Source organism: Nelusetta ayraudi, unplaced genomic scaffold, assembly GCF_046127955.1.
Source record: "Nelusetta ayraudi isolate G7.1 ecotype Tasmania unplaced genomic scaffold, CSIRO-AGI_Nayr_v1 ptg000052l, whole genome shotgun sequence".
Taxonomy (NCBI): Eukaryota; Metazoa; Chordata; class Actinopteri; order Tetraodontiformes; family Monacanthidae; genus Nelusetta; species Nelusetta ayraudi.
Genome location: NW_027466102.1, coordinates 5,478,241 through 5,496,732, shown reverse-complemented (window position 1 = coordinate 5,496,732; position 18,492 = coordinate 5,478,241). Strand labels below are relative to the sequence as shown.

The 18,492-nt window shown below is 41.7% G+C and overlaps 2 protein-coding genes and 1 long non-coding RNA gene across 4 annotated transcripts in view; 2 read left to right on the top strand and 1 right to left on the bottom strand.

Moving 5' to 3' along the window:
* The window catches only part of LOC142896062 (uncharacterized), a 41,155-nt gene extending 36,794 nt beyond the window's left edge, over positions 1-4,361 (top strand). Inside the window, exons 3-4 of one of the 2 annotated variants that reach the window (XR_012928295.1) lie at positions 830-987; positions 4,131-4,361. This is a non-coding gene — a long non-coding RNA (uncharacterized LOC142896062). The remainder of the gene's footprint in view (positions 1-829; positions 988-4,130) is intronic. The other variant, XR_012928294.1, reaches the window with a different exon arrangement.
* Positions 1-18,492, bottom strand: part of actc1a (actin alpha cardiac muscle 1a) — a 98,761-nt gene that overhangs the window by 54,939 nt on the left and 25,330 nt on the right. The window lies entirely within an intron of this gene.
* clu (clusterin) lies at positions 8,781-17,318 on the top strand. The gene is made up of 9 exons (XM_076037529.1): positions 8,781-8,939; positions 9,055-9,203; positions 9,473-9,643; positions 11,563-11,733; positions 12,527-12,746; positions 12,837-12,977; positions 14,458-14,684; positions 15,886-16,061; positions 16,695-17,318. The coding sequence occupies exons 1-9, from the start codon at positions 8,828-8,830 to the stop codon at positions 16,705-16,707; spliced, it is 1,380 nt and encodes a 459-aa protein (XP_075893644.1). The 5' UTR covers positions 8,781-8,827; the 3' UTR covers positions 16,708-17,318.

Below are 18,492 nucleotides of genomic sequence, written 5' to 3'. Positions count from 1 at the left end.
GATGGATGGATGGATGGATGTATTGTGCCAGTATCCAGGTCACCTCACCAGGGCACAGTGGAGAAACGAACCAACTCCAATCAGTGAGTGAAAGTAGGCCTCCGACCCTCTTGCCTCGAGTTGACACTGAATGCCCTGCTGTTGGTCTTTACTGCTAGAATGAGCACTACATTTGTACAGCAGTTGTGGTCATAAACGTGCTGATCCTGTGTGGGATTCTCTCTTCAGAGCAGGACTGGATGTGCATCCACAGATACGTCCCATACGTTTTTCAGCAGCTTTTTGATGTGAGGTCTATTATTATTATTATTATTATTATTATTATTATTATTATTATTATTATTATTATTATTATTATTGTTGTTGTTATTATTATATCCAATTTTGACAGTATAATCAAGCCACCAAACAGGTCTTGTCAATATGGGTCATTTTGCTCATATTAAATAAATGTAGGAAACAAATATTGCTTACTGCTTCCTTTTTCAGAATAGTGTAGGAAACTCAAACTCACTCTCTCTCCCTCTCAAAAAAACCCCCACCAAAGTCTCTGCTAGCATTTGCTACGTAAATCCACACCAGCAAATCAATCATTCTAAATAAAGAACATCTTGCGTGATGATTTGATTATCAATTATCAAGTGTGACATGAGCTGCACAACAAGATGTCCAACTACATCTGAAGCTGTCTGGCTCTGCACATTAGAATCATGTAGTTCGTACTTGCTGGAGTAAAATGTCTCCTGGGCAGCATTTACTGTGACTTGTAAATGTTAACGGACACGCTGGTGTCAAGGGAATGACTTGTCTTGACCTTGCTGTCCACCAGGTGTCCATGAAACTATTCCCCCACTGTGGCTGCACGAGCTGGACCTGGAGAACCGGATCAGATTGGAGCCTCACTGGACATCACCGCTGGTCTGAAGTCGCCAGCCACTCATCAAGACTTCATTGAAACTCGGTCTTAATGATGTGTCTTCATTCAAGGTTGTGCTTTAATTGCATCGTGCGCATCATTTGACTTTGACTATGTCGTTGTATTTTCTTGTTGCCTGCTGTGTTGTGTTGTCCCACAGGAAGACCTGCTGGAGGCTGGATGCTGATCTTTTTTTTTTTTTTTTTTAAAGAAAGCTACATGTTGAGAAGCCTCCCAAAATGTATCAAGTGTTAAACTAAGAGATAAAATACTAAGTGCCATTTAACAAAAATGATCTAGTGTTGCAAATATACAAAAACAAGGGATGGGTTTTAGGACCAATCTGTCAAATGGATCCAGACGTGAAAAAACAAAACAAAACATAATTTAATTAAAAGCAGAAACTGAGAAAAAACACTTTAGAACGTGTCAACTCACATGAGAACAAATACTGGAAAATGACTTCACAACAGAACATCCAACATGACACGCAAGGAGGTTAAAAATAAAACACCCACCTTTCTATGACAAGGTTCCATCGTTGTGGCTGCATGGCCTGAATCAATCAATCAGTTCAATTCAATTGCAAAATCACCATGAAATATGGTCCCAGTACACTTCACAGAAAAGATCAAATACAATTAAAACACTTCAGGTCCTCTGCATAGCGATGGTAGTTTATACAATACCCTGAAATAATCTTGTCCAAGGGGAGCATGTAAATGCAGAACAACATGGGGCCAAGCACAGAACCCTGTGGCACACCAGAGATGACTGTAGAGTATCTGGAGAGATGATTATTGAAACTAACACGTTGGGTTCCTTTTTGATAAATAAGACCATGAGAGTGCCTGCCTGTGAACTCCAACGCAACGTTCTAACCGGTGTAAAAGCACACTGTGATCTACGGTGTCAAAAGCCACACTTAAATCAAGGATGCTGATCCAGAGTCTGCCGAGATATACATGTCATTGACAACTCTAGTGAGGGCAGTTTCAGTAGAATGACAGGAGCGGAATCCGGATTGAAAATTATCAAAGAGATTGTTATTAGATTGTTGGACAGTCAGTTGATCAGCGACGATTCTCAAATATTTTTAATAAAAGGGTTGGTTTTGATAAAGGGAGAGTAGATACAGGACAGTAGTTGGCAAGAACAAGTGGGTCGCAGTTTGATTTTTTTGAGGAGCAGTTTAATGATCACAGATTTATAGGCTACGGGAACAGACCCCTCAGAGAGAAGTATTGAGGATGGTGCGAGTAATACCATTAAGGATGGGGGAAAAGGTCCTGAAAGAGGTCAGATGGGATAGGGTCTGACGCGCACATAGCAGGCTATGAAGCAGCTACCAAAGAGGCCAAACCCTCGGAGGAGGTTGGTTCAAACTGTTAGAATGAGCTAGTGGACAAGGAAATTAAGCCCCGACTTGTCATCTTGCAGAAGAGCTGCTGAGTTATAATTTCCTTTCCAATTTGAGAGATCTTATCATTATAAAACTGAAGCAAATCATCAGATGTGTAGGACAAGTTAAAGACAGGGGTGGACTGAGTAAGCTTGGCCACAGTAGAACCCGGTGGTTGTTCTTATTGGATTCAATCAGGTTGGAGCATTAAGTAGCCCTGGCAGCAGAGTGCTTGTTCATAATATTTAAAACTTTGAATCCAGGCGAAGCGAAAAGAACAAGAAGTTTGCGAAAAAAAACAAATAATGGAACATACTCACTGTTTGATTTCATGGTACCAACGTTGTGGCTGCGAGGCCTCAACACTTCTGCAAAGATCAACATGAGTAATTACACGTTGTACATTTGTTGCCATAAAATGGAAAGTTGCGAAACGGAAAGGAAAAAGAAACATTAAAAAAAAATAAAACCTACTTGCCTTTCTATTGCAATTCTTCTCTGTCTGGAGCCCATCGGCGTCATCGTCTCTGCATGAGATGTACAACAAATCAGAGAAACTGGTGTCAGCAATTAGCAATCAGTCCGCCATGCGGTTGGAGCGGTCACCCGCTGGCTAGCGGTGTAACTCGGCTGCTGAGGAGTGAGACTCGAGAACGCATTTGGAGAAACGAGACAGAGACGTGAGTTTCTGCAAAGAGTCCAACAGCACACAGCTGCCGAGCAGTGGCAAGCCTGGCCGCTTCCACTGAAAAGCACCCAAATCCAAGACACCCAAACTCCTGCCCCTGTTCCAGCGAACCTTTAAAACTCCTTCTGAAATTAACTTAATGGCACTCAAACTGTGGTACCCCCCAAAATAATCCCAGTTTTCTCTAATCAGTTGTTGTAATTATTCATGCGGAACAAATTAATTACATTAATTAGGATGAATAAATTATAGAGATAAAGACACAACTACTATAAGATTAAACTAAGATTTCAGTCTCCCATTAATGGAAAACACAATGGAAAAGTTATGAAACAGTGTTTTTACGCAGTGCTTGATACTTGAGTGCGTGATGTAATTCCCCATATATTGTCTTTTCATATTCACAGTCTACAGTGAAAAGCTGTTGGTTTGGCATCAAGGGAAAGTATCGATGAGTCATCCTGACAATGACTCAAATATTTGTCTTTTCTACTCTGTAGCTGTGGCCTGTGGGAGAAGCAGCCAAAACATTACAAAACTTTTCTGGAAAAGTCTTTAGGAGGAGAGTCAAGTCAGAAAACCAAACCTTAAAAAGAGATAGGGTGTTATTAGTAATTTCAAAATAAAATTATTTAAGAGTTGCCCTCTATTTTCTCTCCTCTCAACCATATTTAAAGGCAGCCAATATTTTTTTTGTTTGTTTGTTTATGCTATAATAACAAACCAGGTCCTGCCAAATTTTTTTTTTTTTTTAAGTTAGCTAGTTTTTAAGATGAACTTTGGGAATTGGTGAACTCTCTAGTGGAGATATGTAGTTCTGGAAAATATCAAACAGTTTGTGTCATTGTTGTCTTTCCATTAAACAGAACACAACTGAATATATTAAAGGTCGTAAATGGTGGAAACAAACAAAAACACCACATTCAAATTAGGATTGAACTGAATTACTTTCTATTTCTAAAAGCTCCAGGCAAATCTGACCTGGCTGCTCAGACATTGAAAAACAATGTTTTCCACATCTGACACGTTTCCCCCTCAAAACCTCGAAGGTGCAACTTGAGCGTTTGGAAGAAAAATAATAATAATAATCAGGAAACAGATTCTTATTTTGAAATGCGGTGCAGGGGCCTCTGCACCCTCCCGACTTGCTACATACAGCAGCTTGACTTCGCTGTCCCGCTGCTCGCTCGGACGCTGATTCACACCGTCTGCTGCACCGGCCCACCAGGCACCGCTATAAAAGCTGCGGCAGGGAGGCTGGGCGGCTTCAGGCAGACTGGAGTCTCGGAGAACTGCACAGAAGGTGAGTCACCACCAGAGGTTGTTTTCACATCTGAGCGAGAAGGTCGATGATGCTCTTGGGGGAGAAAATGTCTTTTGTTGTTGTTTGTTGTTTTTTGTCATTTGCTTCTTCTTCTTCTTCTTTCTTTTTTTTCAAGCTGCGTCACCGTTGTTATTTCCACACTCGCATTTTTCCATATGTGTAAACAATGAACGTTGCGTGATGGGTTCGAACGCTGCTTTTGGTTCTGCGCTTGTTTTTTGTTTTTTGTTTTATTATTATTATTATTTATTTATTTTTATTTGTTTTCGTCCTGACGCAGAAATTCTGACCTCATTGCCGACTGCGTACGTATGCTCACTCATGGGCGTGACCTCTATTTTTTTTTTTTTTTTTGAGGGGGGCGAGGGGGATTAAAAACAACTGGATTAGTGGAGATCAGTGTAAGACACTTGGGGCTGTAAACAAGAGCCAAGCAGCAGAAAATTGCAGAATAAACATGCAGTTTGTTCGACGGGTAGCAGTTAAACAAGTTTGGAAAAGTAACCCCCCCCCCCTCCGAGAATAAATAAATATCGCCTGAAACTGTCAGGTGTTGATCGTTAGATGCTCTGTAAAGGTTTAGCAGCACGAACACAAGGGTCCCAGAAATGTCGTTGCTTTGTCACCGTCGTTTACAATGGAACCTACATCTGTCATTGGCACACGACGAGTTATTTCTCGATTCGCTCAAATCCCGGGGTGTTTAAAATGAGGCCAAACCCAGGTCACACCTGCCAATGTCCCATTTTTTTTTGGTTGTAATAGCAGTTCTGCTAATTAAGATCATTCCTTTCATTTCCGCAACGTTACCGTTAGGCTATTGGACCTAAATACATGACCATGTTAAAGTGAAACTGCTGTTCGGAATTCTGAAAGAGTAATCAGGTTGAGATTATATGCGTCGTTTACCTGGATGCACAACCTAAAACACTGTGATATAAAGTTAGCCACATTAAAAGAAATGCAGAAACTGACATCCTATTTAAAAATGATTCCACACGTTTAACTGACGTTTTCTGTCGCTAAAGTGAGTAGACCAGGCAGTCAAAGCTTCAGAGGCTCTACGAAATGAATATTAAAATTTAAAGCACACAGCATTTACAGTATCCATGCGCACTGTCGCCCTTAGATCTGGAACCATTCTTCCATTTGCTCCCCTTGAAATAAATCAGTCGTCACTGCTGAGCTCCAACTTTATTGGCAAAAGTGGACATGTAATAACTACTGATGAAATGCAAAGGAATGACACACTATAAGAACTCGTTCAAGGGTTCAGGTGTTGCTTTCGGTCGCGCCTGCGATGGAGCGTCGGATTGATTTTGGAGCAAACGTTCCTCCCTGCGGCTGCCGGAGCTTCATCCGGACGGCCCGCCGGGTTTGTTTGCATTCTTCCAGCGGTGGAGCCCCCGCAGCGACGCTCGACGTCCCCTCTCGGCTCCTCCTCTCTTTCACCTTGACCTTCTCTCCATCCCGGCCTGTCTCCCTCTCTCTCTGCTCCTCCTCTTCCCGTCACAGTTTTTCCTTTCTTGCCGGCAGCGACTGGCAGCGCCGCGATCAGGCAGGGAACTTCAGCGTCCCGCGAACAATCGGGCGCTTTGTGCGAACGCCTGTTAAACTCATGCACACGTCAAATCGTGCAAAGCCAGTTTATGGCTCCCAGGCGGCGGTCCGCTGCTACTGTTTGGAGCTGTTGTTTTTGTCATGCTAATGTCTCAAGGTTCATTTGATGGTAAAAACAGGAGGCTGAAGCAAAGGAATGGGCTTGACAGAGGATTGAATAACGGACGAGTGGCAAAGTTTTTTCATTCCCCGCCGTCTCGCTTGGAGTGGTTGCTGTGTGTTCAGTACCTTTCTCGCTCCCATAGAAACGGGATGGTGGGCGAGCGAAGGGGGGCAGGGGTGGGGGGGTTGAGGGATGACTGTACAAACATCATAGATGAACAGCTCTCGGATGAGCAAAACAAGTTGCATAAGGATTTTATTTTTGCCAAAAACAATGCGATAAAATGTGGCCGGTAGGTTCAATTAGAACCAATTACGAAAAGCACAACCTCAGCTTTGTGCAGCCACAAGTGTTCAGTCACTCCCGTGATTGTTCAATGTTCATTACGGGAAGCTTGTAAAGTTTCAGCAGTAAACTGATGGTTTTCTTTTCCATGGAGGTTTATGGGGCCAAGTCGAGGGCGAATGTTACGACAGGTGATGGGAACTGTGGTTGTTATGAGTCAGGTCGTTTTTGGCTCTGCCATGGCTTTGCCACGAAGAGCCAACACTTTACCTCCACTTTACCACTCACGCTATTCACAAATCAGTTGAATTAAACTTGAATTTGTCAATACGTCCTTTTTATCAAAGGATTTACATTTAAAAATGACATTTTGAAATTAGATTGACTTTTTTTACGTGGCATTTATCCACCTCGTGACTCCACCCTGACCACCTAACAAACGCATATCAACCCTTCTGCAAAACAAGATTGAAACGCTTAGACAAACGTATACATTTAAATGTAATACAATTATGACATTTCAAGTTTAATTCAAACACCCACCCCCAGTAAAACCGCACAGTACGTGCGTGACATCCAGTCGCGACAAAGATTGTTTGCCTTCGTCCTACCCTCGGCCGGCTGTCATTGTTCAGAGTCAACACTTTGAACGCATTAGTCACAGCAGATATTGGAGGATCATGTGTTTGCCATTCAAGCGATACTAGACAAGGTTGAGTGCAGTGCTGCTGAATATCAGGGTGGCCGCACTGTTGTCAAGGAAGCATGTTGATGAGTGTGACATTTACACTGCTATGATTAAAACCGGTATGCACATTGTAGCTGTGCACTTTATGGGCATTATTCACATTTTTTTTTTCTATCAATTTTCGATAGAATCCTTTTTTTTTTTTTATACCAGGTGTATCACAAAAAGCTAATTTGAACAACAACAAATGTACATTTCCATTGTAGCACAAAACTTTTATTTTCCATTCTATTGCTTATATATCAGAATTTCCGTAATTTGCTGCTACGTCCTTGGCCCAAATGTTGCATTTTGCTGTATTTTTAATCCACTTTAGTGAAGTGGAGTCACACTTTTTTGGTGTGATGCTAATTTTCACGCCAATGTAAACAAAGGTTTGCGAGTGTCATTCATCAACCCACCCACCCCCCCCCCCCCCCCAAAAAAAAAAAAAAAAAAAGTTGAAAGACTGGGAAACTGCTAGATACAATTGTGTGTCATCTGCATAACCATGATAGTCAACATTAAGCTTCTGCATGATTTGACCCAATGGTAGCATATATAGGCTGAACAAAAGATGTCCAAGAACTGACCCTTGAGGAACCCCCTTGTGTCATGGCCAATCAATCTGATTCAAAACAACCAAAGGACACAAAATAACTCCTTTCCTCCATATAGGACCTGAACCATTCAGGACTGTTCCATTGAGTCCCACCCGAGTTTCCAATGTGTTCAAGAGACAGACATACTATGATCCACAGTATCAAACGCTGCAATGAGATCCAATAAGACAATAAGACACTTTCCCCCAGTGAATGTTCAACTTTATATCATTAAGCACTTTGAGAAGAGCCGATTCTTTTCTGTGGTGAGGACGGAAACCTGATTGAAATTTGTCAAAAAGTTCATTTGAGCTCATTTCAGAAACTGTTGAGTTGATTAAAAACGACTTTTTCAACAACCTTGGTAATGAAAGGGAGGTTAGAGATGGTTCTATAGTTTGCTAACGCAGAAGCATCCAATGTTCTCTTTTTCAAAAGTGGCTTAACGCTATTAAGCTTTTACCACTATAGAAATCATAAATCAAGCCAAATATTACACATTACACACTATGAAAGTCACTAATTGCAGTTCTTTAATTTGGACCCTGAAACGTCCATCTAGAAAAAACTTTAGAGCTTGTAAAGCTTATGTCAGAACCCTTTGTCATGGTTCCAATTGCTCGCTATGAGAGTAAAGTATCATCAAGTGTGTGTGCGTGTGTCTGTGTGTGGGCGCAGGAAGTGAAGACACAGAGGCCGCCTCTCTCTGATGAAGCCGTCATTGTTGACCGCACGGGCAGCTGACCAAGCACGCGTTTCAGACAACAGAGAAGGGGCCTGCTGTTCTGCTGTAGACAATGACACTGCAAAGCAAAGTCACAGGAGGCGCTGGCCAGAATTAGACCGACTCTGAGGCCCTCGGCTAATGGAGAACGGCCGCGCGGTGGACGTCACCTTGAAATATTACTTGTAATTGATGAGTGTTGCTATTCAGCACGAATCAATACTGCTCAGCAAGCCTGTTTTATTTGTTTTGGTTTGGGTTTTTTTTTACTGCGTAGCTCTATGGCTTTTCAGCTCAATGTCGCCCTCTAAAGGAAGGAGAAGGGCATTACAACAACACTGTGTGCCATGTGTGATTTTATTTTATTTATTTATTTATTTTTAAGGTTTTGTGTTCTTTTTATTCCTCAGCATATTGCCCCCGAGGGTCTGACAGAATGCTGATGATGATGATGATGATGAAGAAGAAAAAGGGCTCTCTGGCCGTGGTGGCCCTCCTCGTGGCTTCAGTCAGCGGCATCCTCCAGCCCTCCGAGACAGAGCTCGGCCGTACGTTTTGCTGAAACAACCCAACACACACACAAACACACTCGCACACATACAACCACAATTGGGTGTCCCTTAATGTTTTTTTTCCACTGCATTTTTTTTTTCGGATTTGCAGAGATCTCCCAGCAGGGGGAGAAATACGTTGACGAGCAGGTGGAGAATGCCGTCAACGGAGTGAAAGCCATGAAGGACGTGATGAAGAAGTCCTCGGTGGACCGTGAGAAGCTTCTGCACGCCCTCGAGAAGACCAAGGAGCAAAAAGAGGTTCCCCGCGTGGCTCTTTGTCTCAAGACATTGTTTTTGTGTGTGATTAAAAGAAGAAAAAAAAAAAACAGGCGATAGCAGCAAACCAAAGCCAAACAAGCAAAGCACTAACTGTATATAGTACCTTGAACCAAAATGTATGTGTAAAAAATTCTAAAATTCTGTTTATTTTTTTATCTAAGAAGCTCCAACTTCCAACCCACGATGCTGAAACGTTTCAATTTCAAGGAAGAACCGAGCCAATTTCTCCCTTTGTCGCCCTTTTGCAGGAGGCGATGCGTTCTGCCCAGGAGAAGGAGACCCAGCTGACGCAGGAGGAAGAGGTCTGCAACGAAACCATGAGGGCTCTGTGGGAGGAGTGCAAGCCCTGTCTGAAGAACACCTGCGTCAAGTACTACTCCCGGACGTGCAGCAGTGGATCAGGACTGGTGGGGCGTCAGGTGGGACACTTGTACAATTGTTTTGGTACTACTGTCAAAGCCACGTCTTTGAAGGGATTTTACTTTTCTATTTATGATATTGATATTTCACGTTATAACAACTAAACCTTTGAAATGTTTTGGTTATTTTGTTGTATTAGCCTGCAGACCTCTGACCATCACAGGAACCAACAGTAGAGGCAGCCTAGCATTCTTCCCCTGCTGCCTGACTGTCACATCCAGGGATGCACTGATACCGGTATCGGTAGGGATACCAGGATTGAATACTCTACTCACACTGTAAAAAAGTGGTATTGGTGCATCCCGAGCCACGCCCACACCTTTCTTTAGTTCCCCCTTTGTCCTCAGTCCACTCCACTTTTCTTTGTCTGACTCTTGTCCAGAGTCTTTCTTGTTCCAGGTCCTTTCTCATTGGCGTTCTGTTGGTTCACTTTCTGCCAGCACTCCTTTGCCAATGAACAGTCTTTCTCCACCATCGTTCCCACCTTGATCGGCTGGTCTACTGTGTTGACAGTGCCCCTCAGGCACCCTGCCACTCTGGGGGTTGCAGTTGTTGAGTTGTACTCCTTACGAGCTCCGACCTCGAAAATGTCGGATTTCCCACCTCGAGCGGAGGGCACGATAGCCGGAAGCAAAATCCTGCAGACAGTAGTAAGATGTAGTAAGATGGAAGAAAAACTCCGGAGAATGCTTCTTTGAACTCTTCAAGTTGTGGACCTTTTTTTCTCTCTCCACAATCCACCAGCTGTGGGCAGGTAGGTCCTTTGAGAGCTCTTGACAATGTTCCAGTGAGCTCTGCATGAGTGAGTGGTGTGACCACCAGAAATATTTCACATCTGATAATTCTCTGGAACCCCCGCCTCCCCCAAAAGAAGGATCGTCCATTCATACAGCAAATTTGGAAAAGTGGCTGCAGCCCCAGATGGCTGGCTGCGGGCGACCCCTGGTGGCGAAGGTAGAGTAGTGTTATCCCGGAGGAGGTGTTGGTGGGGAAGATTGGTGTGGAATTGAGCCACTTGGGCCTTGAGTCTAAGAGCAGCTTGGGCTGCTCTGTTGGCCCAAGCTAGATGGATGGTCTGGGGCTGAAGCGGAGTAAACAGTGGCCCGTCGAGAAGCAGGATATGTGAAGTGTTTGAGACCTGTATATATTGTACAATAAACTGTGCATTGTCGCTGTTTTATATAAGACACCAACCAGACAATAACAAAACAAGCAATTCATTGAAAATAGAAGTCAACAGATTATTTGCATTTGTTTTTGAGAATATGCAACAGCTTTTTGTTCAAACAATTGAACAATCAAACAACAATGCGCCACAGTATTTACATTATAAACTACAGATGATTCCGCAATTTTGCTTCTTCTTCGGCCATTTTGGGTTTGTTGCGCTAGCTAACGGATCTCAGGGGTTACTTTCCAGCTCTCGCAAGTGCTTATCCAATCACAGTTCAGCGTAAGGCCGGCATATGGCTACTTCGATGGCCTTAGCATCGCAGACTCGAGATCTGATTGGCCATCGCAACTGACGGTGGTCTGTTCACTTACAGCAGGCAAGAGGCTGCAATGTGGATTGAAGGCCTCAGGGAGATTTCATACAATCTGACAACACAAGCTAGCTGAAATATGATTGGATAAAAACTCTCCATAATATGCAGCAATAGCAGCAGCGCCACCAAGTTGGTAATGAAGAGAACAGACTTTGGAACATAACTTTATTTTCATATTTACAGGGGAAAAGTAACTTTTTTTGTGTATGTTTAGGCCAGCAGAGGAGGCCTTCCTGGCCAAGACGACCCACCACTGATATATTCATGAACACCATAAGGGGAGGGAAGAATTACCTTTAGCACCAGACAATGGCGAATCACATTCAAAAGTAACACGAGTGCCCGCGGCTCGGTTCTCCCTGTCTGTGCAGCTGGAGGACGTCCTGAACAGAACATCGCCCTTCTCCATCTGGATCAACGGCGAGAAGATGGACTTCCTGCAGCAGGAGGGCCAGCGGCAGGACAAGGCCCTCGTCAACCTGGAGGAGAAATACACGGAGATGGCCGACGGCGTGGACAGCATCGTCTCGGACAGCATGAGGGTGAGAGCCGTCGTCGTCACCTGTGGACACTGAAAGAGACAAAGATTGGCGAGAACGTTTTACTGAAACGCTCGTACCAGCTCAACTTCCTGGACATGAAATACTGGATGGCAGAAAATGTCTTTCCACTCAGCCAGAAAGACAATGAAACTGCAGGGCTGAAGGCACAAAGCAATGTATTAAGATATACTGTATATAAACATGAAATTAAACAGTTTTTATAATCTTAAGCACAGAGTTAGTATATAGATATATGCATATAAAGTATGTGTATATATATATATATATATATATATATATATATATATATATATATATGTATATATGTACATATGTACATATGTGTGTGTGTATATATGTATATATGTACATATGTGTGTGTGTATATATGTATATATATATACATATGTGTGTGTGTATATATGTATATATATATATATATATATGTATATATATATATGTACATATATGTACATATGTGTGTGTGTATATACATACATATGTGTGTGTATGTGTGTGCATTTACCACAGAATTGTCTTTCTCGGATTTGCTTATATTTTACACTTTTACTATTGTTCCTTTTTTTTTTTCTTAGCTTTTCCCATTAAGATTCTTTGTAAGCCCTGACAAGAGCTCAGGAGCAGCAGGTTGCCTCAGCAACAGCAAAAATTAAAGTATTTCTCTAAACCTGTTGTGCACATGCTCTGCAAATAAATGAATGAAGAAATGCGATAGATAGATAGATAGATAGATAGATCAGCACCTTCCCCTCATCTTTTTATCCTCTCTCAGGTGGCTGATCAAGGACACTTCGGCTCCACAGGCTTCTTCCTCCCTGGTTTCCTGAGTCCCCGCCATGTCAGGAGCATCCATCCCATATTCCACAACCCTTTCCAAGGCTTCCAAAATTTGTTCGCGCCTATGTCGGGCATGAGCAACAGCTTCTTCAGCTCCATGGACTCCATGATGGGCATGGACATGGACCTGGACACGGACGTGGTCCCCAATGAAGGTGCTTTGTCCGTGAAGATTGTCCAGGCCTTCAGAGTTGAATTTGTTGAGGTTTTCTTGAAACTGTACATTTTATTTTTTTTTGCCACAGATGGCAGCGTGAACGAGGACGTGGTCATCACCAAGCCTTTTGGCAACGGCAAGATGACGTGCAGAGAGATCCGCCGCAACTCGGTGGGCTGCCTCAAGTTCCGCAACGAGTGTCAGAAATGCAAAGACATCCAGCACGTCGGTGAGCCACCTTTAGTTTCTCTCATCGCAACTGTCGACTCTTAAATTTGAACGCAAATGACGGAATTAGGAGGAAGAATAACAGAATGATTAATTAGCCGAAATCTTTTAGACTGGGATAGGAATGAGTCATTGCAGTCTTTCCAAGCCTGTAGTGAGTTATACACAGGTCTAATAAACCAATTTAATAAACCAACCAAGGGAAAACATCATATATAAATTCAGACACCAGCCTCTCTATTTTTTAATTCAAAGTACCACATAAGTTACCTGAATATACACACATATATATAAGTTGCGATCATATCAGCTTTCACTTTTCACCATATCAGTCCATTTTCCAGAGGTGATAAGTAACAAAGTACAAATACTCTACTTGAGTAGTTTTTTTTTTTTAGGTATCTGCATTTCTTTTGCTGATGACTTTTTACTTTTACCCCCTATATTTGCACACAACTATCAGTACTTAATAACATTAAGAGAGTAATCATTCGGGAGGGGATGGCAAGCATCTGGAGGGATTGGCAGGTGTCAGCAGGGGATTTCAGGCATCCGGATGGGTCAACAAGTGTCACACAGCATCGGCAGGTGTTGGGTGTGTCGGCAGGTGTCGGAGGGTCTTCTGCAGGTGTCGGCAGGTGGCAGATGTCGTTGGCAGGCGGTCGCCACATAGGCTCAGTCCCGAAAACGCTGCTTGCAGCTTTAATTCAATATTTTATTGTTCCATTAATTGTATGAAAAGTAGTTTTTACGTACATTTCAGAACCTGTACTTTCTTAATAATACTTGAGTAAAGGGCTGAATCAGTACTAGTAGGTTTTTTTTTTGTTTTTGTTTTTTTAAACACAACTTAGGTACAGAATTTGTGGAGCCCTCCTACACCCTCATTTGTCAGCCCAATTTTAATCTAGCAATTATGTCTGGCATTTATTTGATTGTAGATGACCCTGTCTGATGTTTGTGTTCTATGCATGTGCTTTAAGTTATTTGTTGTTTTGTATATATGCAGAAAAACAATAAAAACAAAGTTAAAAAAAAACAAAAACAAAAAAAAAAACAGAATGTGAACACTTTAGCCACCACTGCCTTTTTTCAATGGTGATCCAAAATGGAAACATGGTCTCAAGTGTGTATTACTAATAGGCTTTGGGTAAAACACACATCATTATATACAACCAATCAGATCATCCCACACTCTGTCTGGTTTATTGGGCATGCTGCTGCTGCGCTCGTTCTGCTTCTTAAGTGATGAGTTTTTAATGAAGCAACACAGTCAGCACTCGTGCTAATGCTGGAAAGAGGAAAGAGGACCGGATCCAGACCGACCCAGGCTTCGTCAAACAATGCTCTCCATTCAATTGTGCTGACATTTGCCATCAATCAACCAAGATCTAACCCTCTACCCATAGCTCCAAGCTCCAGCATTAATATAAGATGATGATGATGATGGTGAATATGTTGCCACCCCCACCCCCCTGCAGACTGCTCTGGGACGAACCCCTTGGAGGGCCCTCTGAAGCGGGAGATGGATCAGGCCCTGGCCATGGCGGAGCGCTTCACCCAGCAGTACAACAGCCTCCTGAGGAGGTTGGAGGAGCGCATGGCCAACACCTCCCTCATCCTGGACATGCTCAACCGGGAGTTCGGCTGGGTGTCTTCTCTGGCCAACAGGACCAACACCATGGACAACTTCTTCCAGATCCAGACGGTACGTGACGGTTGTTACTCCCCCACCTCCCCCCCGTGCACGAGGCTCATTCTAACAGCTAAGCTGTAACCAAAATAGAATTGAAAAGGGCAACTTTCTTGGGTCTATTCTCTAGGTTTCATCGTACATGGCCCTCGTGGTTCAAAATGGGTATTTCCATCAATAAAATTTGAAAGAGGCCCATTGCATATGCATGTTTAGGAACCTGGAATTGGCATCGGCAATAAACACCGACACCGACTGCTCTCCAAACGGTAATTGAGGTTCTAGAATGACAAAAAAACAATAAAATGAATTAGTGTAAATCCAGCAATAGTGTGAATATGGAAATAGTGCACTTAAATGGCATTAGTGCAATTTTTATTTCATTTTGAATTCAAAGTTTCTTATTTTAAGTTTTATTTTATATTTTAATTTAGTCTTTTTTGTTGGAATGACGATGCATAGAAATTTGTCTTGTCTGTATTTTCTGACATTTTACTGCAATTCATCTGTGTTCTCAGCAGTGTTGTTGGGATTACTCCATGAAAGTAATCCAACTAACTGATTACTCCTTAAAAAGTAATCTAATTATTTCTTTAACTAAGTTGTTTCAAAAGTAACCAATTATTAATTACTAATTACTTTAGTTAAAAAAAAAAGATAAAGTAACAGTTGAGAACGTCTTGTTCCCTGCCACATAACGAACAACGAACCACAATATTCTTTGATTTAGATGAGATGAGCTCGAAATAATGTTTGTATTTGCAGCTATCAAACGCAATCGCTGTTTATTTCTTTTGCCGCCGCCATGCTTGTTGTGGTGCATCGTTGTTTTCGGTGGTTTTTCTAAATTTCTGACATTTTGTGGATAACGAGACATTTTTAGCTTGCAAAATATTTCAGAAAAGTAATGGAATTGTTATTAATTATGATTTAATTACCAGTTTTGCCAGAGTAATTGTGTTACATTACTTTGTTACTAAAAAAAAGTAGTGTGATTACAGTAGTGGATTACTTTGTAATCGATCAATCAGAAACACCGGTTCTCAGCCACGTAGAAGGTTGGCGTCAAATGAAACAACAATACTTATTTCACAGGAAAACTAGATTCTCATTCCGATTCATAATCTCATCCCTCATCCAGGACCTCAATGGGCATGGTAATTTGTCTTTGAGGGGGGTAAAGGGGATTTGCTAAGGAACCCTCCCTGTGTTGCAGGTGATTGGGAAGGAACCCGAGGGGGAAGCAGAGGCCGGCGACACCAGCGTGTCCGTGAAGCTCTTCGACTTCCCTCCCATGAACATCACCGTGCCCGGGGACATTCGCTGGAGCGACCCCAAGTTCTCCGAGGTGGTTGCTCAGAACGCTCTGGATCGCTACAAGGAGAGCAGCGTGTAGGTGTCCGGCACTAAACTAACTAATGCACTGAAAAACATACCAAAAAAAAACAACAACTGATGTGTAGCTGCTTTTTCTAGTACCGAAGTTGACTAGGGCCATAAGAAGAGAAAATATTTATTCCAGGAAGGAGACTTTTTATTTTCCATTTCAGGATTAAAGATCCAGTGTTTAGAATTTAGAACACCATATTTTATAAGGAAGCCTGGTGTGGACAATCCAGTCACAAGCACTGTCAGCTAACTGATGTGGGCTAACGTTACCCACAGTAAACGGGGAAACGGCACTGGCGAACAGGGGAAGAGCCTTATTGATCTCAAAATTCCAATTTAAATCTAAATTTTTCTTGTTTATTCTCGAAATTGTATTTCAACATTAAATTTTAACTTTATTCTTGAAATAAAAGGAAAAAATATAATTTTGATTTAAATTTTTAGTCAAATCACATAATTTCAACTTTATTCATGAAATTTCAATTTTAATCTCAAAATGGTAAACAATAATAATAATAATAAAAAATATATATCCTTCCTGTAATTACTTTTTTCCTTTTCTTGTGGCTCTAATCCTCTTCTGTAGGGATGTCAAAGAACCACTAACAATGACATGATCTATTTGTGGTTCCGCAGGGTGTTTAAATAGAGGCCCGGGTGGAGTTCAAGCCCCGAACTCCAGAACCAACAGAACCTTCTGGATTCTCCTGGAACAGCCTCTGGAACCGACCCACCGACTCCGCCGTAAAAGAAAACAATTAGATGAAGTCCTGCTTTGCAAACGAGTTTAAGCTCAGATTTGTCTCGTTACATTAGCTCAGTTACTTGCTAGAAATAGATCGCAGGTAAGCCCTCAAGTTTCTAGGGCGACAATAGTTTGGCTTTTCAAGAGACACTGGAATGTCTCCTAATCTGCTCTTCTGCATCAAGGCTTCCTAATCGCGTTCATTTTTCTTCTGTGACAATTGAGTTGGTTAAAAAAAAAAATATTTTTAAAAAAAAGAGGTGTTGCATCGATTTGAGTAGCACAGCAACTGATTTTGCCTCGATCGGTGGCTTCAGCGACCTGAAACGTCCCTCCGCAGATCTCTGCTCGTCCGTCAGAGTTTGGTGGAAGTGTTTGGTTTGCGGGAGCGGAAGTCGCCGATGAGTTCGGCACGTTCTGGATTTCTTTGAGCTCCTCTTGTACATCGTCGTCAGCAGTGAAGCAACATATAGAGAGCTAATTAAAATAAAAAATAAAAAACCTGTTCACATCCAGGCCATGTCTCCCTCATTTCATTTCAATTCTTTTCTTGTTGAAAACCGTGGGGGGGGGGGGGATTGGAAGTTTAAGGCAAACTTAAACCTGATCTTCACAAACCTAAACATTTTGACAAAAAAACAGCTGTAGGAAAATATTTTGGACCATGAAGTTTGACATAATCTCAAATAATATCATGAAATCTCTATGGAAATCTAATTTTGTTTCAAACAAAGACCAAAAGAAACAAACAAAACAGAAACTTAAGTTATTGCATGTAGATATTCTGTTGCTGAAAGATCCAGTTCTGAGCTGGATGGAAACTCTGGCACTCCGAGACTGATTCCTAATGTAATAAATTACAATTAAACACATGCATTGGGTGTCCACCACTTTATAGACATTCATTCTTAAGATTTAAGCTTCACAAGCAATTTACTGACATTTTCACGCAGCAGCCATGTTGACAAGGAAGTGCCAGTAAATGTGGATGAAAATTAAATGCATTTAGGGGAATTTTTCCATTTAATGTGCCAGGGTTTTTCCACCAGAGTCGGACCTGGACAATTTAAAAAGAAAAATCTATAATAGTTGTCATTTTGGCTCCAACTGACCAACTAATTAAGTGCAAAATAATACTTTACACCTAATGGTGTAGTTAGCAATTATACAATTCTTCAAGAGTCCTCAGCCCCTGCTGCCACACCTTATTATTATTATTATTGTTATTAATAATAATAATGAATGTATTTATTTTGATAATATGAAGATGGCATGTTTTTGTATTATATTTTAAAAAATATTTCAATCCCAACAAACTTCATGAAAAAAAAAAAATCAAGGGAGCATATTTTTGGAAAGTCGCTACTAGCTAGCCAGTAGCTTCTCCTGCCAGATCCGAGATAAAATAAGCGCAAAACAAAATGCACCCCAAAAAGAAGAAAGAAAGACAGGAAGGAGCTCAGCTTTTAAAATATTGTGCCGTTTTTATTTTTGTGTAAAAATCACACAGCTGCTAGTCGACTCTGCAGAGATACAGTACATCCATGCAGTTAAACATCTAGGATCCCACAGCCAAGAGAGGAGGAATTAAATAGAATACTCTTTCGCTGTTAGTCAGCAATTAATGCAAATGTACATATGAGTCCAAAAAAAAAAAGTGTGTATCATATACATTACAGACCACAGATG